We start from the raw sequence: 22,317 nt of genomic DNA on the forward strand, positions 1-22,317 counted from the left end.
TTATAAAATTCTAAACGAAATAAAAAGAGTACATTTTAATGAACAAAACCTTGATTTTAAAATTGTAAAAATATAAATTAACTCAGACACTTAAGAGCATATTGAAAGTCAATATCAAAATTACAGTGCGTAAGACAATTTTTAGGATCAACGGCTTATTTTTCATTGATCCGTAAATTTTGTTTCTTCATTTTTATATTTTTTTCCTTTTCAAACATGAAAAAATGTTGAAAATTTTTTTTTTGTGAAAATATTCTTATACTTTTCAGACCGACAATTAAATATAATAGATATAATCTAAGTTCAAAATTGATACATCTTCAAGCAAAAATTTGACTTGAATTCCAAATCATATTTTCCATCTTAATGCCCATTGAGGCAAAAAAAAAAAAAGGTAAAGCATTCAACAAAATGTTCCAAATATTTGGAGCAAAGCATAAAAATTTATATCCAAAACTCGTTTAACTTATAAGTGTAAACATATCTTAGAAAGGCCAAAAACTATATAATATTGAAACCACCGACCACTAGATTCCCAATGCCCTTTGATTGATTGTTACAGCCAGAGAATCCTGAGCCCGGTCTCCACGATCCAAGCTACTCGCGTAAACTTGCCTGGCCAGTCTCGTTCATCTCGCTGTACCATATTTTCTCTCAAAATAATTTCAGGCCATCAAACAAACGATAAAATTATTTGCTGTAAATGCATTTGTTTTTTAGTGAAATAGCCACATTCATCTTCTTGGGGTCCATGGTGACCGAACACTCAATTCTCTTGTAGAACTTGGGCTTGACCAACTTGCCCAAAACATAAGCCCTAGAACGAACCATGAAGTTGAGTGTCAATGGCACTGGCTGAGTCGGTGCGCCATTCAGACTACCCAGGCTAGCCCCGCCTCCATACAATGGAATATGACTCCCTTTCATCATGACAGTTAGTGCTCTTTGGCTCTTTCTTGATTGATAAAACTTGCGTATCTGCAAACAAAAAAAAAAAAAAACCCGTATAATAATTTGCTTGGGAAGAATAAATAAATGAACCCCCGATGAAAGAAGACAAAATGCACAAAACATTTTATATTGGAGATGGGGTCATGGTTGGTTTACCGATCCAGTGGCCACAGTGAGCTGAGAGTAAGAGAGATCTAAGGGTGTTGATGTTACATGAACCCCGAAAAATGTTGCTGTGTTACGGTATGTGAGCTTCACTGTGCAGTTCATTGATACCATTTCCGTAGCCAGTCCTGAGAAATCCGCACCAGCTTGAACCACAAATTCATTGAACGAAATGCTCTGCAACAAAATTAGTCCATACCCTTTTCACGATTTTGCAATCTAAGCTTACATTTATAAAACAAGGGGAAAAAAAAAGCAAGCCAATGCATGTCAAATCTAGAAATGGTCCAGTGAAAGATAAAGAAAGAAATGGAAAAAATAAAGAATCTAACCTTCATGGTGATTTTAGGTTTTTGAGGTCTACTAGCGCCCCATAGGATCAAGGAAAAGGTAGTGAAAAGCACAAAGAAGCCAACGACAAATGCAAGGAAATAACAACGACGAGGGAGGCCGTGAGGGACGCCATCACCATCAAGCAAACCTTCTTCTTCAATGGCATCGAACTCTTTCCATGGCTTGCGACCCTTGCGAGATCCCTCGTGTTTTCGATGTGGTTTGAGGGATCCAGACAGGCGGGTGGAAGAAGACTCACGCGAGGAATGAGGGCCTAATGAAGAGTTGGAGTGAGAGTGAGGAGGTGAGCCCATGGGGCTGATCACCGGCGTGGAGTGGAATGAGTTTGTAGTCTTTTCACCATCATGGGAGTCCCTTGATGGACTCTGAACGTAGTAGACTTGGCGACGAGGGGACCTTGCTGGTGAAGATTGACTCAGGCTGCTCACCTCTGAGTCTGTCTTGGTGAGATGAGCCGACATTTCCTCCTATTTTTTGCTGTTGTTTTAGCTGAAGACAGGAAATTAGTGAAGAAGAAGAAGAAAGAGCAAGAGAGTAGCGGGGTTTGATGGATTTGTTTACTTCAATTAATGTTTACTAAATGTGTAGGATCTCTCGAACGTACGTTTTGGTGTCTGCACGTTGCAATTGTGTTTTGTTTAATGTTATCGAAGTCATTGTATGAGCAAGTAATTAATGGGAGAAGGTGGGACTTGACAGAGAAAGCAATGGCAGTTGTCCAGTTAAATGTTTTTGTATTCATATATTTTTGTCAACTTTAACTATTTTTACACATAATAGTTTCACTGCAGATCTCCAGCCTGAGTTCTTATATGATCTCAGCAAAAGCCACTGTTAAGATGAGTGTATCTGCACTGTGAGTGAATCAAGATCAAAGTTACCATTAAACCGAAGTAACAGCATTGAATATTGTGTTGAAAGCACCAAGGCAAGATCAACCTGGAAGGATATGGCGTGGGCCTCAAAATCTCATTGCATCTTATATCCTAATTACTAAAGAAAGGGGATGAACTATGAAGCAAGAACTAAAGCTTCCCCTATAGCTCTTTGTGGGGGATTGTTTAATAAATTGTTCTCATGGGCCAATGCCCTGGCTCACAAATTCATTTTAGAAATTTTACAGGGTTTGATCAGGGTCAAATTCATTAATGCCGGCAATATTATTTTATGTCTGTACAAGTTTCCTTCTCTAGTTAACCATACGTATGTCCACTGGTTGGTCAGTTGGTCACTTGAGGGGCTCTTGTCATGTGCCTAATGCAGCAAATTAGGTTGACTTGAGGGCGCTAATCAATGCACCGTCGACGAATTATCTTCAATTTGTCAAAAAAGTCTTACCTGATTTTCGCCTGGCCAGTTTACTTTGTGTTCTGTGGTGGTTGGACCATGGTGCATGGACTCGGCGGGTCTTATGCCTAAGGGAAGCTGCAACAACCGACCATGCAAGATGACAATCTATCTCATATGGACACCAAAGCTTAGTTTCACCAGCTACAAAATCTAAGTGTGAAAAGCATACAAAATCTTTATAGATTGAACAAAAATTAGAGGATGATTCTGATGGCCACAACTGGATCTCTGACCACATGCTTACCTTGTCAGGGAAGTGTGAAGTACTAAATCTTTCATCACTTTTGGCTCCCTTTAATATGAGTTTGTTGCTTCCGTTTTGGTACCTAGTTTTTCTTTTTTTTTTTAAGAAAAAAAAAACAGCAACATCTTTTGGCTCAATCTTCACCTTGTAACCAATAATTGGATCCAGCTGTGCATTAGCATAATTTGCTTTTCCATGTCCTGTATTCATCACTGTTCTTTGGAAGTTCTCGCCACTTTTAGGCCCAAAGATGCTCCTCTAGCATTAAAGAAGGCAATGAAAGATGCGAAATTGAAGTCCAAAGATGGGTTTAAACAACCATAAGAAGGTAATCTTGTGATCATTCAAATTTGCTTCATAGTCTAATAAATTTTAATTATTCCCACAAATAGAATTCTTGCACAGGCTGCTGCAGTTGTGTTTCAAGTGATCTAGGATCCAGTACCTTCTCGGGATTGATATGACCAGCTGCTAAGCAGAGGACTCACTGGTTTGCTATGAATTTGGGCAAGAGAGGAGTTTTCCTTTCTACCATGTAGGCTAGGAGTAGTTGCTGAAGTACATTCCTTCTAGGGATATTGTAAAGAAAAAAACTGTAAAAGGAAGAAGCAGGATAAAAGAGAAGGAGAGATAAAACAACAAAGAAGGGAAGAAGGTAGGAAAAGGAGCTTAATTGACATCATATTGCATTGTTATTCAATGATACGTGGTACATAATTATAGGCCAAACAGAGCACCAACTTTGTCTTCTTAAGTAGACTTAGTATAAGTAGAATTGTTAAATTTTGGTGTTTTAAAGAAAAAATAATATTATCTGAAGAACGAGACCAGTAGAGATAGACAGAAAAAATGGAGTCAGGTAGAAAGATGAAAAAACACACTGCTACAGACCTTTTTTCATATTCAACCTCTATAAGAGGTCAACCCAATTACAACGAGAGAGAGGGCATTAACATAAAACTGCCAAGAAACATGGACCAACAATAGAAGAGTGACATGGAGCCACTCTCCACTACTTGGCTGGTGTATCAGGTAACTGTCAACCTATGCATAACATAGAACATGGTTTCTTTTTCAGAGTCACTAACTAGTAACTACCAATAAAATTCAAAATACAAAGCATAAAATAAAACTAATTAGACACCTCTTTCAACATATAATCTTCTTCCTTACTTTAAAACACATTGGCGCGAACAGCCATTTCATGTGCAGACAGAACTCAATTTCTTACAAGATTATGGCTACGGGGTGACGCCTGTGGCCACAATTGGACTTCTCACCACGTATTTACCATCATCATCCACCCAACTCAAATAACCAAAAATAACTTCAATCTTCAACGATTTTGGAACCTCCAAGCTGAGCTTATAGCTTTGCTTCTCATATCTCTGCTTGAATATCAACTTCTCAGGCTTCACCATCACCTTTATACCATCCATGCCTGCCAGCTTTGCCGTATAAGCCATCCCTCCCTTGCCTACATTTGTTACAGTCCTTTGAAATTCTTTCACAACTTTTTGATTTGAAGTTGAATGCTCATCAGTAAATAAAGCTATAAAAGATGGGTAGTTAAGATCCAAGGACTGACTCATGCAGTTGTGACTTGAGTTTGTAAAGATTCGAATTTGTTTTGATGTGTAGTTCATTGCACAGAGAAGCTTTATGTAGTCTTGAGGTGCTGCATCATACACAAGCCCGGGATCAAAAACCTTTGTGGGATTGATGTGGCCGGCTCCAATGTCTAGAGGAGTAGCGGGAAGGTCATAACTTGAAGGATCTTTGATGGGGCTTAAAGTGTTGTCTAATAAATTGGCAGTGGTTATAATGGCAGAACGAATGGCTGCAGGGCTCCAATCAGGGTGTGCTCTCTTTATAAGTGCTGCCACGCCTGCCACATGTGGAGTAGCCATGGACGTGCCTGAATCAAGATTGAAATTGCTAAACAATGGATGTGATCGGACAGAAGTAACTTCCCTAATCGGAGACCATGACGCCAACACTGCGGCGCCAGGAGCCAAAATGTCTGGCTTTAGAACACTGGGGCATCTTAAATATGGCCCTCTGGAGCTATAAACATCTACCCTTGGTGCTGGCTTTGTACCAATAGTTGTTTTCTGAAATTGAAGCCTTCCCCTAGGATTAATGTTCTGCTTTATGTAGTCTATCAAAGTTTGGCCATCGTGAAGGCCAACAAATGCTGCTGGAAATGAGCTTCTGGTGTAAAGCTCAGATAAAGAAGAATAATTGGAAATGAAAACGGCTGCAGAAACCCTTGCAGACCCAGCATTTTCAACTTGATTGCTTATACTTAGATGGTCCTTGCAAACAATGATGTTCTTTCTTAATTTCTTTAGTTCCTCGACACTTTCACATTTATCCGGGAAAACCAGGGGTTTTTGGTTTAGAGAATAATTACCTGGATACAAGGTTTGAAAGGTGATTTGAACTCCATTTCCCAAAGTCAAAATTCCATAAAATTTACGATCTATAGAGCCAGCGCCCACAGTTAACAACCATGGTGCTCCATTGCTTATAGTCCAAAACAAAGGCCCATCATTTCCAGCTGATGCTAGTACAAGTACACCCTTCTCCATGGCTGCAAAACTGGCTACTGCTATTGGATCATCTTCCAAAAAGTGTTCTTCCACATTAAAACCCAAGGATAAGGACAAAATATCCACTCCATCATCAATCGCCTGGTCCATTGCAGCAAGTACATCAGATGCATAGATGCCATATCTCCAAATTACTTTGTACATCGCTATATGAGCCCGCGGCGCCATGCCACTGGCTGTGCCTGAGGCATAGCCAAAATAGGAAGCACCTTTTACATAGTTGCCTGCAGCAGTTGATGAAGTATGTGTGCCATGTCCATCATTATCTCTGGGGGAGTTCATTGTAATTTTTAGCTTCGGATGGTTAGCAAGCAAACCCTTATTGTAAAATCGAGCCCCAATGAGTTTCTTGTTACACAATGAAGAATTGAATTGGGTTCCAGATTCACATTTTCCTTTCCATCTGGGGGGAACATTAGTCATTCCCTCATCGCTATAGCTCTCACTCTCTGGCCAAATGCCAGAGTCCAGTATGCCAATTATGACATCTTCACCCATGTTTGGAGCTGTCCATGCACCCAACGTTGAGCTTAGACCAAGAAATTGAGGAGTATGAGTTGTATGAGCCTTAAGAGGAACATCCCGTGTAGATGAAATGTACCCAAAAGAATTCTTGAGGGCTTCAAGCTCAGATAAAGTGAGAATGGCGCTGAAGCCATTGATCGAATTAGAGTAAGTATATAGAAGTTTTGAAGTAGCTGCGCTGCCACTTTCTGTGTCAGAAGTATCTGATATTGAAGAAAGCATGGACAAGTACCAGCTGTGGTAACTGGAAAAGGCTTTAGGCATGGCTGATGAGTCCATGTATATGATATAACTATCAGGCTTTGCTAGAATGAAGGAAAGGAAGGAGACAGCGAGCACAAGTGTGGAGATAACCTTAAGAATACTCATGGTCAAAGTTAAACTCTGCCTCTGAACTTGATCTTTGGCCTTCGCTTTAAACAACAACGATGTTCTTCTCTTTCTCACCTCCAATAATTGAAAAACGAACAACGTAACATGCTTTATTATTTGGTTCCGCATTTACCATTTGGTTTTACATCAAATGGCGAGTGGTAACAGCGGTACTGCATTAAACTTTTCATGTTCTCACCAAATTTCCCCTCTTTGTTTGTGTTTTTTTTTCCTATCTTTTTCCTTTGATGAAGCATCGCGTGGTACTTGGAGTCGACAGGCCACATGAAATATTGTTTTAGCTTGTCAGAGTATAGCCGCCCTCGTGATTAATATGGCCAGCAACAGAGCTTCATCCCCCCACTTTGTAAGTTAAATCCCCGGTAAAGAATTTCAGCATCAAGGCTTTAAGTGTTTTTTTTGTTTTATACAAAGACATTGCCTAAATCCCCCATAAGTGAAAAAATATGGTTTAATTTGGTTCTTTTCTAATACATTCATGAAGAGCTTAACTAAGTTTTTCACTTAAACTTCGTTTTCCTCTGTCATACTATACATATATTGGTAAATTTTAGCTCTTCAGGTATTGAAAAGGTTGATAAAGATTCTAGTAACTAATTGAATGGGAAAAAAAAACTTTAACAAATGGGTCCAAAAATTAATAATTGGTGGAATTAGATATGAACAAATGGGTCAAAAAAGTAATGATGCTAAGTACCTGCCTTGTTGGTAATGGTGTGAAATGAAAAAAGTGATAGAAAAGAAATTTTCTGTTCAAAAATAGTCTACGCATAAACCTCTTATCATCTTAATAAAAGAAAAGTAGTGAAACCACTCAAGCAAAAATCAAAAGGAAAAGGAAAAGGTATTTCACTACTTCTTGCCCTTTTATATTATAAAATTAACTTCTTTTAGCACAAACTTAACGTTGAGACCAGTAAAATGCCAGTGTGCAGCGTCAACTTGCCTTTTCATCGCCTACATTGATCACTGTTTGTTAGGATTTTGAGATGAAATTGAAGAAACTTTTGTCATCATTTTGTTGTGAATGACAATACGTGAAGGACATGGCTCAAGGAGCAGTCATGCTATTGATAGTACTAGACTGTCTTTCTTTCTTTTTTATTGACTTATCAAGCCGACCTAGCTTTGTGAGCTGTGATTGGCTAAAAATAAGTGTTGTTACATCTTTTGTTCTATATATGTAAGAACCAAGTTTGTAATATATATATGAAAAATGATAATGAAAACGGTGGTGTTCACCTCTGTTTCGTTCCTCTCTCTTGTCTAACAACTCTCTTTGTATAACTCTCAAATTTTATAAAACCCTACACTGTTCTTCAGAAATTTCTTGCAAGTTTTCTGGAGCCAGGCGAAAATAAAAGAGGAGATATCCAAGGCCAAAGATTGGTTCTAGAGGACTCTATGGTATCTGCTATTAATTTTGGAAAGAAAGGATTTTTCATTCCAGCATGTAGGCTAGTTGGTGACAGCAATGTACTTTAGTTTTAAATTGTATAAAAGGAAGAAGCAGAAGAAAAGTAAAGGAAAAAAAAAAGAACATGGTAGGGAAAGAAGGTAGGAAAGGAGCTTATGTTTACATCATATTGCAATGGACTGCAGACACAGTATTCAAACATGGAAGAAGTGATTGCTTCTAGTTAACAATGGCCTTCAAATTTGCCAATGCCTTGTGGACAGTCTTTTTGACAACTTCCTGGAGCACAACATCCATGATGGTAGCACCCTTTTTTGTTTTATCTCTAAGCCTGTCTAATGTATAGTCTCGGTCTTAGATTATATTGTGGGTTCCCCACATTTCGGTGATGGGCATTATTTGGTTTTGTTGATGTATATTTCTTATATTCTGGTTTAGTACCAAACTTCTATCAGGGTTCTGTTACTTTAATAGAGGGTCATTTGGCCTATCCTTTACTGTATTCCAGTGATTAATCAAAGAAAAACCACTTTGGCTGAGAAAAAAAAAATATGGCATTATTAGACAATCATAGGGTACATAATAGGCCAATCAAAGCTTTTAACTGTGCATTATCATGGCGTGATGCTTGTGGCCACAATTGGACTTCTTACCATGTATTTACCATCATCATCCACCCAACTTAAAGAACCAAAAATAACTTCAGTCTTCAATGATTTTGGGCCCTCCAAACTGAGCTTGTAGCTTTGCTTCTCATAGCTCTGCTTGAATATCAACTTCTGAGGCTCCACCATCACCTTTATACCATCCATGCCTGTCACCATTGCCGTATAAGCCATCCCTCCCTTGCCTACATTTGTTACAGTCCTTCGAAATTCTTTCACAACTTTCACAACTTTTTGATTTGAAGTTGACTGCTCATCTGTAAAGAAAGCTATGAAAGATGGGTAATTAAGATCCAAGGACCGACTCAAGCAGTTGTGACTTGAGTTTGCAAAGACTCGAATTTGTTTTGATGTGTAGTTCATTGCACAGAGAAGCTTAATGTAGTCTTCAGGTGCTGCATCATACACAAGCCCAGGATCAAGAGCCTTGGTGGGATTGATGTGTCCGGCTCCAATGTCTAGAGGACTAGCAGGGAAGTTATAATTTGAAACATCTTTAATGGGGCTTAAAGTGTTGTCTAATAATTTGGCAGTGGTGATAATGGCAGAACGAATGGCTGCAGGACTCCAATCAGGGTGTGCTGTCTTTATAAGTGCTGCCACGCCTGCCACATGTGGAGTAGCCATGGAGGTTCCCGATAAGAGATTGAAATTGCTAAACAATGGATGTGATCGGACAAAAGTAACTTCACTTATTGGAGACCATGATGCTAACACTAGAGAGCCAGGAGCCAAAATGTCTGGCTTTAGAACATTGGGGCAGCTTAAAAATGGCCCTCTGGAACTATAAGCATCTACCCTTGGTGCTGGCTTTGTACCAATAGTTGTTTTTTGAAATCGAAACCTTCCCCTAGGATTAGTATTCTGCTTTATGTAGTCTATTACAGTTTGGCCATCATGAAGGCCAATAAATGCTGCTGGAAACGAGCTTCTAGTGTAAAGTTCAGATAAAGAAGAATAATTGGATATGAAAACAGCAGCAGAAACCCTTGCAGACTCAGCATTTTCAAGCTGATTGCTTATACTTAGATGGTCCTTGCAGACAATGATCTTGTTTCTTAATTGCTTTAGTTCGTCCACGCTTAGGCATTCATCAATATAAACCAGGGGCATTTGGATTAGAGAATAATTACCTGGATACAAGGATTTAAAGATGATCTGCACTCCATTTCCCAAAGTCAAAATTCCATCAAATTCACGATCTATAGAACCAGCAGCAACAGTTAACATCCACGGTGCTCCATTGATTGAAGTCCAATACAAAGGCCCATCATTCCCAGCTGATGCTGTTACAAATATACCCTTCTTTACGGCTGCAAAAGTGGCTACTGCTATTGGATCACCTTCCAAAATATTGTCATCCACACTTAAGCCCAAGGATAAGGACAATATATCCACTCCGTCTTTAATTGCCTGGTCTATTGCAGCAAGTACATCTGATGTATAGGTTCCATCTCTCCAAACTACTTTGTACATGGCTATGTGAGCCCGTGGAGCCATGCCTCTGGCTGTGCCTGAGGCATAGCCAAAGTAGGAAGCGCCTTCTGCATAGTTGCCAGCAGCAATTGATGAAGTATGTGTTCCGTGTCCATTTATATCCCTGGGGGAGTTCATTGGAATGGTTAATTTCGGATTGTTAGCAAGCAAACCCTTATTGTAAAATCGAGCCCCAATGAGTTTCTTGTTACAGAAGGAGGAATTAAATTCGGTGCCAGACTCACATTTTCCTTTCCATCTTGGGGGAACTTTATTCATTCCCTCATCACTAAAGCTCTCACTCTCTGGCCAAATTCCAGTGTCCACTATACCAATTATGACATCTTCACCATTATTTGGAGCTGTCCATGCACCTGACACTGAGCTTAGACCAAGAAATTGAGAAGTATGAGTTGTATGGACCGTGAGAGGAAGATCTCGAGTAAATGAAATGTACCCAAAAGAATTCTTGAGGGCTTCAAGCTCAGATGAAGTGAGACTGGCGCTGAATCCATTGATAGAATCAGTATAAGTGTATAAATGTTTAGAAATAGTGGTGGAGGCAGCGGCGGCTTCAGAGGGGTCTAATATTGAAGAAAGCATTGACAAATACCAGCTGTGGTGACTGGAGAAAGCTTTTGGCATGGCTGATGAGTCCATGTGGATGATATAAGTGCCAGATTTTGCTAGACTGAGCGAAAGGGAGGAGACAATGAACAAAATTGTGGACATAACATTAAGAATACCCATGGTTGAACTCTGCCCTTCTCTGAACATGAGGTTGGTAAAAATCAGTATGATATTCCTTCTCCTTCTCGGCTCTGATGCTAAAATAAGCAACCACAGGACAACAAAAAAGAAGTGCAACAGCTAAAGTTTTCGTTCTTCACAGTTGTTCCTTTATCAACACGGTGAGGACTTTTCACGTTCTCAAAACCAAATTACCCCTCTTTTTTTTCTTTCCACTTTTCCATTGCTAAAAGCCGTATGGTAGTGGGAGACAGACCATGACATGAAGAGTGCCCTTTTAGTTTTAGCTCATAGAGAATGCCCCTCATTATTTGCATGGCCAGCAAGAGAGCTAGTACTATTCATCCCTCACTTTGTCCCTTAATTTTTATTTTTTTTTTGAAAACTTTGTCCCTCAAAATAAACCCCATATAAAGAACTTTAGCATCTTGGCTTTATTGCAGCAAGATTTTTAAGTTTTATATTTCGATTTTTATAATAATTGATTCTGTTAGCACCTAGCTGCTATTGATACTCAATTTTCAGTGTCCCAGTCTAACAAACTTCTACAGCAGTTATCCTGTGAAATTGCAGACACTTTCAATACAAGTCATGATGATAACTTTTAACTCTGTTTTCTCTTTGCTAGAGGCCTGGAAAGCATGTATCTCCATCATGGATATCTGAATTTCAATTACAGAAAAGCATGCTCTCCTCTTATTGTGAATGCTATTCCTATGAAGCTTGTCACCTTGTTTTACTTTAAAACAGAACAAGTTTCAGATATGTCCAGATCCACTAGCTAACTAAATTTCCAGATTTGCATAAAAGCCTTGCAAGACAAGGATGACAGCTCAAAGAAAAAGAACAAGTTTCACTTACAAGACCCCATTCATATAATGTCCTTTAGAACAAAGCCGAGATGAAAAATACAAGTAAACAACATGGCTCCTTGACAGACTAACTACAGCAATTAAATGGAAACTTATCTGATGACAAAATAATAAATAGGAGGATGAAAGCACTGCAAATTACAACACTCCCTCTTTGATGCTAACTTGTGGGAACCAAATGAAGCTGAGCTTGAAACTCTTCAAACTTTGCCCCTGATAATGCTTTTGTAAATATGTCTCTTTGTGTCCATCTTTACCAGAGTAATTCCACCATTGATAACTTTCTCCAAATGAAATGGAAATGGACCACAACATGTGTTTGTTCTAACATGGAAAACAGGATTGGAAAGCTAATAACTTATGATGGCTTACTTTTGCTAATGAGAACTGGTTCCATTTTGCTCAAAATTTTTAACTAAAAGGAAAGAGTAAACACAAAGGCCAAAACATAAATTTTAATTGGTTCTTTCTAATTGATTGAAGAGCTTAATTGTATGGCAATATGTATTTTACTTACTCTTTCTTCTTCTGTCACATATACTGATTTTTGACACCAAAAAGCTAAGTCTGAAAGAGGAATTCAATGGAAACAATAAGAAAAAGAGGGCACCAACTAATTAAATACTGATTTGTCTTAAGCCAGTAATTTTCTTTCTGGTGAAACAGTCAATTCTAACACTTTAAAATATCAAAGTTGAAGGATTCCAATTTCCACGTATAGTATTTATGAAATATTTTTTTCCCATAATAGTTCTAACTACTACCCTTAAAATGAAAAGTGAGACAGCAGGCCATCTTAATTAGAATAACCTAGTCATCAAAGGCTGCAAAAAACATAACAAAGGAAAATTGAAAGTAAACACAATTCTTGTAATGGGAACACAAATTAATTATATATATGTATCTGGTAAAGTCTCCATATGGAGAGTGTAAGAATTTTCTTGGAGGACTTATCTTTTCGGAAATTTCTATGCTTTCTAGAAAGCTAGAAATAGAATCCCAACATTATCTATTATTTCATCCCAGTCGTATTAAACAAACATTTTAGTCCTTGTACTTCATTAATTTAAAAACGGGAAATTAATAATTCATAATTTTGTTGTGATATACAAAGGGAAAAAAAGGAAAAAACAATGGAAAAACCTTCCAACCGCTCTAGGACAAGACATCACACGCGTTTCCGTCTCATACCATAGCCTTCACCCTACGTCCCCTTCTTCTATACCAGTTTCCCCATAGCCAATAACCCCAAAGTTCAATCCAAAAACTCCTTTTCTTTCAACACCCAAAACTTTTCATCGCTTTCCTTCTCACTTTTCTTTGTGTCTCTTTCAAAAGCCAGAAATGGAGGTATGTAACAGCCTTCTGCAATGCCCTTTTATGTTTCGTTGTCTAATCGCTGCATAAAACCTTTTAACTGACAATCTTCTTTTCATTGTTTTTACTCTTATTTTTTCAGAGACTGAATCTTTCAACTAGTCTTTCCTTATTTCTCCTTCAACTTCTCCTTATCACAGTTTATCTCTTCTCCATGTCTTCCAGTCTCAAGGTAAAATACTTTGATTAATTATCTTTCTAACTCACAACCCATTTCTTTTCTTTACATAAACCCTGCATTTAACCCTTTTCTTTAACCTTTAAACAGATCGGAGAAACATGTTCTTCTTCTTCTTCTTCTAACAGTGCATGTGACTCCGGATTATCATGTCAAACTTGCTCCGTCAACGGCAATACCCGACCCAGATGCACACGGATTCAACCACTCAGCCCTACATCGAAGGTTGGAGCAGTGTCAGTTTATTGGTTCTAACTTTTTATTTAATGTCGTGTAATACCTTTTTCTTTTTTTTAATGTTTATTTTACTGATATATAAATTTTTTGTTCTGTTTTTATGTCTGGTTTTGGTAAATGGTTAGGTAAAAGGTTTGCCATTTAACAAATATTCTTGGCTGACAACTCATAACTCTTTTGCCCTCAAAGGGGCGATACCGGCAATTGGACCGGCTATTATTGCTCCCGCTAACCAGGAAGACTCCATCACCAATCAACTTAAAGTAAGGCTTACTAAATTTCAATTTTTTTTACTATTTTTTTTCTTGTTTTAGAATTTCAGTTTTTATGAAGGTAAAAATGTGTGCTTTCGCATTTGTTAGTTACTTGTAATTGAGGCATGTTGTTGTTCAGTGATTTCTCAAGTGACCAAAATATCCTCAACTATCATCCATTATTACGCGGTGAAGCTATTCATTTAGCTATTATGAAGTGTATTCATAAGGCTATCTTAGTCTTTCAATGTAGATAGTAACAGCTAACAGGTTTGGCGCCCAAAAACAAAAAGGGGGGAGGAAATAGTAGGCTAGATGCAGGAAGGAAAGTGCAAGAGCAGCTGTGCTATGATTATAAACTAAGCATATTTTGATGTTGAGTTGTTAGATGTCTTTTGAGTAACATGTAAGCTTTCCAGCTAATCCCTCCCTCCATCATTTCACATTTAACATGCACTATGATTGGTAAGGACCCCACTGCATAGGATTTCCAAGATCATATCCACATATGAAGATTAGAGAGTTGTCCCAGCGGATTTCGCTCTATATTTTTAATTTATTAAAAAATATACATGTGGATCTATTTAGTTTGGTTGGACTGAATTAACTTTTTGTTTATTAATGTAAAGACTTGATTTGTTCATTAACTTAGATATTTCCTTTTTTTAATTGTCCATGTTGTTAATTAAAGATTGGATTAAGTTTGGATTGAATTGTCTTTCCAATGAAATGCATTTTATTGTAGAATGGGGTTCGTGGACTTATGCTGGATATGTATGACTTCAATGGTGACATATGGTTATGTCACTCCTTTGGTGGCCAATGCTACAATGTCACAGCATTTGTAAGTTCAATAGGTGCTTAAATTCTCTTGAATTGTATTTCTCTAGAAAAATTATTGTTTAAATGCTTAGCTAACCGTCCATGAATCTTCCATTACCTTTCAGCAACCTGCCATTAATGTGCTCAAAGAGATACAAGCGTTTCTAGAAGCAAATCCATCAGAGATTATCACCATATTTATTGAGGATTATGTGGCATCCCCACAAGGCTTAACAAAGGTCTTCAATGCAGCTGGTTTGAAAAAATACTGGTTTCCAGTTGCAAAGATGCCCAAGAATGGTGAAGATTGGCCGACAGTAGATGATATGGTCAAGCAGAATGAGCGACTGGTAGTCTTCACCTCCAAATCAGCTAAGGAGGCTTCTGAGGGGATTGCTTATGAGTGGAGATATGTGGTAGAAAACGAGTGTGAGTTCCAGTTCTGTTTTCAGCTCTTTTTAAATGTGCACTCAGAGAGAAGTAGAAGCAAATTTAGTTTGTCTTTTGATGTAAAAGGCCGGTTTTGATCTGATATTGCAGATGGGAATGATGGGATGAAAGCTGGTTCCTGTCCAAACCGTGCTGAATCATCTCCTATGAATACAAAAACAAGATCACTGGTTCTTGAGAACTACTTTCCTACTAACCCGAACCAGACGACAGCTTGCTCGGAAAATTCGGCTCCCCTAGTTAGTATGTTGAACACCTGTCATAAAGCAGCTGGAAATAGATGGCCAAACTTCATTGCTGTTGATTTTTACCAGGTTCTTGAACTGACCTGAATCTTATAGTACATTTTAATATTAATCTAATAACTTCTGCCTGTCCTTGAAACCGATTATCGATTTTTGTTGCAGAGGAGCGATGGTGGAGGAGCCCCAGAAGCTGTAGATATAGCAAATGGTCATCTCACTTGTGGTTGTGACAATTTAGCCTATTGCAAGGTGTGTTAACATTTAATATGCAATTTAACTTTTGAAATAAATGACTACTTCATAGCTGGATGATTAATTTGAGGGGAAATTTAAGATTCAGTTGAAGATTTCTATTAACTGCCGAAGCTGGTGGTTTAGTAGCCGTTACAATTAGAATTAGACTATGAACCAGCCCTTTTTTGCTTTCGAAGAAGAATCTGAAGATTTTATTACACTGCTTTTGGTACAAATATGGAAGGATAGACAATTTTTTTAATCCAATGGTTAGTTTATGCCCTGCATTGTTGGTTAGCTATTGGAGGAGACAGTTTTCCTTTCCTCTCTTGTCAGCTTTCCATATCCCTCTTTGCTTCGGTGATAAAAGAATGAACATTTCTATTACTTTAGGGGGAAAATAACAAGGACTGGCGGAGAGCTGTAAATCTTGCAGTTTAACCAATGATTGTTATATTTGGCAGGTCAATGCTACCTTTGGCAGCTGTGACGTCCCTAAATTATCACCTCCCCCACCTGCTGCTGCTACTCAAACGACCACAGAGAATCCTTCACTATCTAACTCCAGCTTTGCTAATATGGATGTTAGACCAGTCCAACTGCAGTGGATGCTGGCCACAGTTTTGACCATAAGTCTCTTGTTTCGGTTATGATAACCCCCAGTTTGCCTGTTTAAATTTCCTTTTTCATTTTTAAGATTTGAGTCATACGGTAGTGTTCTTACAGAGGAGTTGTTCATCAGTTTCTTGTTTAGGTTCTTGTGGTTAATTTGCAAGAGCATTTCTTCAGGCAGCTGTGCTGTTTCAGTTTTCATTTGTTAGATAGTGCATTCATATACTGCTCTAATTTAATTTGACTCTCTCTCTCTCTCTCTCTCTATATATATATATATATATATTGGTTGCCCTATCTGTTTAAATAGAAAGCTTGTTAGCTTGATGTAAAAGTATGGATTTGACCGTTTAAGATTATACTTCCACCACTAGTATTTTGCAACCAAAAGATAACAGGGACTAACTGGAAGAGGAAATGTTGTACATAAGAAAATGTCACAAGTTTCTATGATGATTTATTCTTACCAATTTCAGGGGTAACATGGGGGCTGTTCATACGGCTGAACTTTTATGAAGATCAGGTGCATGTGCCCCAATTGAGAGGAATTCCAGGCTTGTAAGCATGTGTACTGTCTAAAAAGTATCATCTTTCGTTCCTTGTCATTTTCCAACAGTAAAGTTTCTGATGCATCTTAGAAGCACAGATAAAGCAATATGAAGTCTTGTCCCACCATTATAGGGCGCAAAATTGTCAAAAAAAAAAAAAAAACTCACCAGAAAAGGAAGAGTGGGGAAGCTGCATGTTGGCAGTATAGATTATGCGTATTTACATAAGGGACAGCTACTAAGGGAGGTCTCGGAAAAAAACAAAAAACAAAACCGACAGCAATGTAAAGAACTGAAACAGAACAACAATAGTGGCCAGGGGACGGGCGGATTGCCAGGGTTATCCACCAAATTCTTTGAAATGGAATGTTTGCATTGGCCTTGAAAGCGGAGTGATAGAAAGCCTCCCTATGACCTGCTGGCAAGGACCAGCCAACCATCAATGAAGGAGAGATCCCAGCTCAGGCTATAGACTACAGTTCTCTCAGGTCAGAACATAACCTCTCTGCTCATGAAGATTGAACTAAAAAGATGTGTTGATAAAGGGACCTTAATTATTGATAAATGACAAAACCATCCAACTACACCCACTCAATTTCGACAGTCTGGTGTCATTAATGGACTCAAATAACTCTGGTGCTCAGGGATTACTCATCAAATGTGCTACTGCAGCAATGATTTGACAGATGGTTGCTGATAACAATCATCCAGAATTGAATATGTATTGTTGAAAATGAATTTGTTGAGCAACAATAATGATTCTGGATCACATGACAAAACTTAAAGTTCAATGCCTCTCCTAGAAAACAAATTGATGAAATAACTTGATTTGGACCTTCTTTTTAAAGGCATATCATATCTGCAATTTAGAATAGACACCTTCGACGAGGCAACAAACTAAAGGAGAAATATCCAAAAAAAAGGAAGAAAAAAATGGATCATGTAAATTGGCATTTCTAAACGTAGAACAAGCAACTTAGAATGTGCAATTCACCTCAAACAATTTCAGCACATTTCAGCATATTCAGTGCTTTTCTTCTTCACATTCCTGATATCACCAACTTATCATCATGCATCGTTAGGAGGTATTGCACCTTCATAGCCACCTGACTCTATCACCCTTTTCTCTATCAACTCTTTCTTTGGACTGTCACGACATGCCTGTCCTGCATCCTTTCCAGCTCTACAATCCTGAAATAAGTTACTTAGACCAATGGGTCAATAGTGGTTCCTTTAGCTTCAAAATTCAAACTGAATTAGGTGACCATTTTCCTCTACTTATACTGATAATTTTCAACGTTGTGAAAAATGTTGGGGGAGGAGGAAAAGGCATGAAATTCTTGAAGATAAACCAGATACATTAACTGCATGAAGAGGGAGATGGTAAAATATGTGCACTATAATATCTATAGCACCGAAAATGGAGTAATAGTATGAAGTTCAGTTCTGAACCTGAATTCATGTACATTCTGCACCTGCATTTTCACTTAAAATTCTTTAATGCAAAGAATAATATCCTGATATTTTAAAATTTTTTAAGGTACAATTAAATTCAGTAAATTTGATATGACTGGATACCTTATATGCAGAAAGTGCTATATTGAACTTGAACAGATTTAATATGCAGATCTGTATACTTACATCTTTGAACGGGGATTCTTCAGCTTCAAGCATATGTACAACATGGCCCATCTTAGGTCGCTTTTGTGCATTTGGGTCTACACAACGTAAAGCTATAAGTAGAGCTCGCTTCAATGCTCTTGAAGCAGGCTTCTCAGGTAGCTTGGGATCCAATACTCCCTCTGGATTCCTGTTAGCAACCATCTTCTTAAGCCACTCTATTAAGTTGACCTGGAAATTCTTGACTTTTAATCAAAAAGCAACATGGGAGAGCAAGAAGGAAACCTTCATAGAAATTTTGTTGAGAAAAAGAGAATCTTTGGCATATATAACCCAAAAAATTAGCAAAATCATATTAGATTAGCTATGTGATGCAAACCTCTTCTGGAGGCCGGCCATAATCAACTGGATTCCTTCCAGATATAATTTCCATAATAAGAATCCCAAAACTATACACATCACTTCTTTCATTCAACATGCCTGTGCTAGCATATTCAGGAGCTACATAGCTACAAAAACAGAAACTAAATGTTAGTGGTGCCCAAATACACAAAATCACACCTGCCGGCGAACAGGAGGTACTTAACAAACCCAAATGTTCCCATGACTCGGGTTGTAATGTAGCTGCTGTCAGAGCCCAAGAGCTTGGCAAGGCCAAAATCTGAAACCTTGGGGTTCCACTGCTTGTCAAGTAGGATGTTGCTTGATTTAATATCACGGTGAACAACTTTAGGTTCAAGTCCCTCATGAAGGTAAGTTAACCTAACAAACAATCCAGTTATGACTAATTAAACAATGCAGGAAAAAACCAACAAAAATTAAAGCCAAAATGTAAGCTTCATTTGATCTGAATCAAACCCTTTGGCTGTTCCCAGGATTATATTCATTCGAATTTCCCAAGTAAGAGGACTGCAAGGCCCAACATCCCCATGAAGCCACTGCTCTAAATTTCCATTATTTACATAATCGTATACCAGCATCCTAACAATAAGGCAACATGTAATTGTTAACAATTTTCTTACATGTGCCGTAGAAAGTGCCATTAAGTTTTACAAATGAACGCCAAAGACTATTAGTTTCCAGATAACAGACAGGAGCAGTTAAGCAAAAACAGAGTACCTGTGAGCTCCTTCAGCACAGTAACCGAGCAACCTTACTAAATTCTTATGCCTAACTCGTCCAATTGCCTCTACTTCAACTTTAAACTCCTTCTCAGCTTGTCCTCTGTGGATAATCAGATGTTTCAATTCACTAAATTAGTTCAGAAATTAAGAATGAGACTTAATTTAACCTATATATGACAGCTGAACTCCAATAAATTAATCAAAATTGACATGAAAGGTAGAAAAATTTTTATAGCAAGTAAAAAAGCACCTGTTATTGAGCAAGTTCTTAACAGCAACCTGAGTATTATCCTCCAAAACACCATGGTAAACAATCCCATACCCACCCTCACCTATTATTTTTTCATGAGCGAATCCATTTGTTGAAACCTCAAGCTCCCTCAAAGTATACCAATGCCCCCATCCCAAATGTGAAACTTCAGGCCCAACTCCTGCCACGTAATCGCCACGTGCCTCACCACTTGTATGTGGAGACAACCCCGGATAGGAAATCCTATGATCTTTCCCAATTTCTATGTGGATTCCATGGTAACCAGTCGGACTCTCCTCTTCCAGAGGCAGAAGCAAGGCCTGCCTTTCGATGCCTGTACTTGGGTCAGGGTCAGGATAAGGGTCAGCTTGGATTTGAGTCCTGTGAGGCTTTGGAGGGTCGATTTTGATCTCCTGGATCTCTTTGGAAACAGCTGGGATTTTTGGTTTTGAAGAAGGTTTGTGTTTAGTTCGTTTTGAAGCAAGCCAGAGAGAAATGAGGAAAAGAAGGAGAACAAAAGCTGCTCCTACACAAACTCCAACAACTACCCATAATCGTAAACCAAAAATTGAGGTTGTGTTTGATAGTTGGTCTGCCATTAACCCAGTTTTCCGATCAGACATCTCAGTCTGATCCTAGGATTCAGTTAAACAAAGAAACAAGGCAACGGTAAAAGCCGAAGCACGTACAGCTTTTAAGGGATCAAATTGAATAGTTAAAAGTCACTGATAGGCGTTGTAGCCAAGTGCCTAGAGAGAGACTAAAGTGAGTGATAATGATGAAAAGAATAGCAGCTGGCATGATGGGACCTTTTACGTTGTCGATTCGAGAAAACGATGCTCTTTAGTTTTTCCTGATGGTAAACTTTGAAGTATTACTACCGGTAATCCAAATACCCAGAGATATTTGCATGCCAAGTCTCCGTACTTCTTGCCACATGAACAGGTAAACCGAACAAGGCATTAATTTTTGCACATTTATTTGCTTTTTACAGTGTCTCTTTAGCCTTTACTGATATCCCACCAATATTCTCATGATGTAATAGCATTGCTAATGATGGTTGCTTAAAACAAAGTTAGAAATGAATTTTCAAATATTGAAATGATTAATTTAATAAAATGGTCTTCTGCATCGGTGAGATGACTTCCAATGCCTCTTAATTTATGATCTCTAAAAAATATTGCTTTTGGTTTTCATTTGCTCCTGGGTGTCATCTGGTTTCCATTAAAGTGGGTCAATTTAGTCACAGGTATGAACGAAGGGCGAGGAGTTGATTTAGTTGACTGCCCGTGTTAGAAGTGACTCCAAAGTTGCACGTGCCGTGCATTGCATCTGTCAACGCTCATCCCCTGTGATAGAACGAGCTGCTATCTTCCATGGTTTATGTTTAGCATGGGAGCTAACATTTCCAACACCGTTCTTCAATAATTTTGTAAATAGATATTCATTTAAATTACTAACAATAAAATATCTAGCTACGTGCTTGCTTCGAAAAGGTTAAAAGATTTATTATTTAAAATCGAAAGCATGCGGTAGTCTACCATAATTTGGCTCAGATATTATTGCAACAACAAGAGATGCCGCGTATTATTAATGGAAAGGCTTTGATTTCTACTGTTCCATGCCAGATACTGTGTTCAAGTCCAGGCAATGGCTCTTTTCTGTCTCACAAAGAGAGAGGGAGGGAGGGGGGGTTGGGTTTTTATCACAGTACAAGTTACCTGGTAGTACTCTTTCTCTCTTTACAATATTACCGGTACTCTGAAAAAAACGATCTCACCGGAACTAACTCCGATCACCCTAAACGACTATGAATTGACCAACGATGCTACACAAAGCTGGCTTATAGGTATGTTTCGTGTGGGACAACTACAGAAACATATAACTCAGCTTTAATTCTCGTAATCTATAAGAATTTATCTCTGTTTTCAGAATCTTAAAAAACCAAAACATCTTTCATATGCAGACAACAGCGGCAGTGCCAGGTTGCTGTCCAGCAATAATATTTAATACCGACTGAAATGACGGTGGTGTTGGTGGTTAGAATTTGGACACACTAGCGTTGTCATGAAAATTACCTCAGTTGTCGCCCATCCCATCAGTAATTAAACTTAATAGGAATCTGCCTGCTTCTTTCTCCTGCTGTAAGGTGGAGATGGTGGTGGTGGTGGTGGTGGTTGTTGTTGTTGTTGTTGGTGGATTTGGAGCCATAATCTTGGATCTTTACCTTATCCGTACCACTGATAGAATCCTACCAATGCAGCTTGATATCTTGTCTGTACAATGTTCGATCAGATTTTCTCACCCAATCATTTAATTTAATCAAGTTCCTCTCTTGTTCCTGACTTTCTGATTCTTTTTTTTGGGTGCAAAAGAAAAAAAAAAAAAGAAAATTTAGCAGATGATTGTATTTTTGCCTTATTTGATTATGTTAGGTTTTGCCGTCTGATGTGTCACGGGTATACCTTGTTTTGCTTAATTAAAATAAAAAAAAATCAATACTTAGTTATTTTAATGTTGAATTTTTTTTTTTCAATTTATCATACATTATTTTACTTGAAAAATAAAAACGAAAAATACCCTTTCATA

At 38.2% G+C, this 22,317-nt stretch overlaps 4 protein-coding genes and 1 pseudogene across 7 annotated transcripts; 1 reads left to right on the forward strand and 4 right to left on the reverse strand.

The window, feature by feature from the left end:
• Positions 1–309: 309 nt before the first annotated feature.
• LOC18611147 (uncharacterized) lies at positions 310–2,157 on the reverse strand. Its single transcript, XM_018124540.2, has 3 exons — positions 1,449–2,157; positions 1,108–1,293; positions 310–978 (listed from the first exon to the last, which is right to left on the reverse strand). The coding sequence occupies exons 1-3, from the start codon at positions 1,929–1,931 to the stop codon at positions 691–693; spliced, it is 957 nt and encodes a 318-aa protein (XP_017980029.1). The 5' UTR covers positions 1,932–2,157; the 3' UTR covers positions 310–690.
• A 1,775-nt stretch (positions 2,158–3,932) lies between these two features.
• LOC18611148 (subtilisin-like protease SBT1.9 pseudogene) lies at positions 3,933–6,641 on the reverse strand (annotated as a pseudogene). The gene has a single exon (XR_016024139.1). The product of XR_016024139.1 is annotated as a subtilisin-like protease SBT1.9 pseudogene (transcript).
• Positions 6,642–8,550: 1,909 nt separating this feature from the next.
• Positions 8,551–11,108, reverse strand: LOC18611149 (subtilisin-like protease SBT1.9). Its single transcript, XM_018124523.2, has one exon. The coding sequence runs from the start codon at positions 10,930–10,932 to the stop codon at positions 8,629–8,631; it is 2,304 nt and encodes a 767-aa protein (XP_017980012.2). The 5' UTR covers positions 10,933–11,108; the 3' UTR covers positions 8,551–8,628.
• Positions 11,109–12,922: 1,814 nt separating this feature from the next.
• On the forward strand, positions 12,923–16,436 carry LOC18611150 (PI-PLC X domain-containing protein At5g67130-like). The gene is made up of 9 exons (XM_007047225.3): positions 12,923–13,127; positions 13,237–13,326; positions 13,423–13,557; positions 13,695–13,832; positions 14,569–14,667; positions 14,771–15,074; positions 15,186–15,409; positions 15,503–15,589; positions 16,039–16,436. Exons 1-9 carry the CDS (start codon positions 13,122–13,124, stop codon positions 16,225–16,227), a joined length of 1,272 nt encoding a protein of 423 aa, XP_007047287.1. The 5' UTR covers positions 12,923–13,121; the 3' UTR covers positions 16,228–16,436.
• Positions 16,437–17,545: 1,109 nt separating this feature from the next.
• Positions 17,546–20,489, reverse strand: LOC18611152 (putative serine/threonine-protein kinase At1g01540). Of its 3 annotated transcripts, none has more exons than XM_088802863.1 (7): positions 19,729–20,483; positions 19,474–19,578; positions 19,213–19,335; positions 18,937–19,116; positions 18,734–18,863; positions 18,376–18,585; positions 17,546–17,925 (listed from the first exon to the last, which is right to left on the reverse strand). In XM_088802863.1, the coding sequence occupies exons 1-7, from the start codon at positions 20,349–20,351 to the stop codon at positions 17,803–17,805; spliced, it is 1,494 nt and encodes a 497-aa protein (XP_088658989.1). In that variant the 5' UTR covers positions 20,352–20,483; the 3' UTR covers positions 17,546–17,802. The 3 variants fall into 3 exon arrangements, with proteins under 3 accessions (XP_088658989.1, XP_007047291.3, XP_088658990.1); XM_007047229.3 differs by having other exon boundaries at positions 18,946–19,116; positions 19,729–20,482; XM_088802864.1 differs by lacking the exon at positions 17,546–17,925 and having other exon boundaries at positions 18,377–18,544; positions 19,729–20,489.
• Positions 20,490–22,317: the final 1,828 nt, after the last annotated feature.

This window comes from Theobroma cacao, chromosome 1 (genome assembly GCF_053813885.1).
Source record: "Theobroma cacao isolate CCN51 chromosome 1, ASM5381388v1, whole genome shotgun sequence".
NCBI classification, from domain to species: domain Eukaryota; kingdom Viridiplantae; phylum Streptophyta; class Magnoliopsida; order Malvales; family Malvaceae; genus Theobroma; species Theobroma cacao.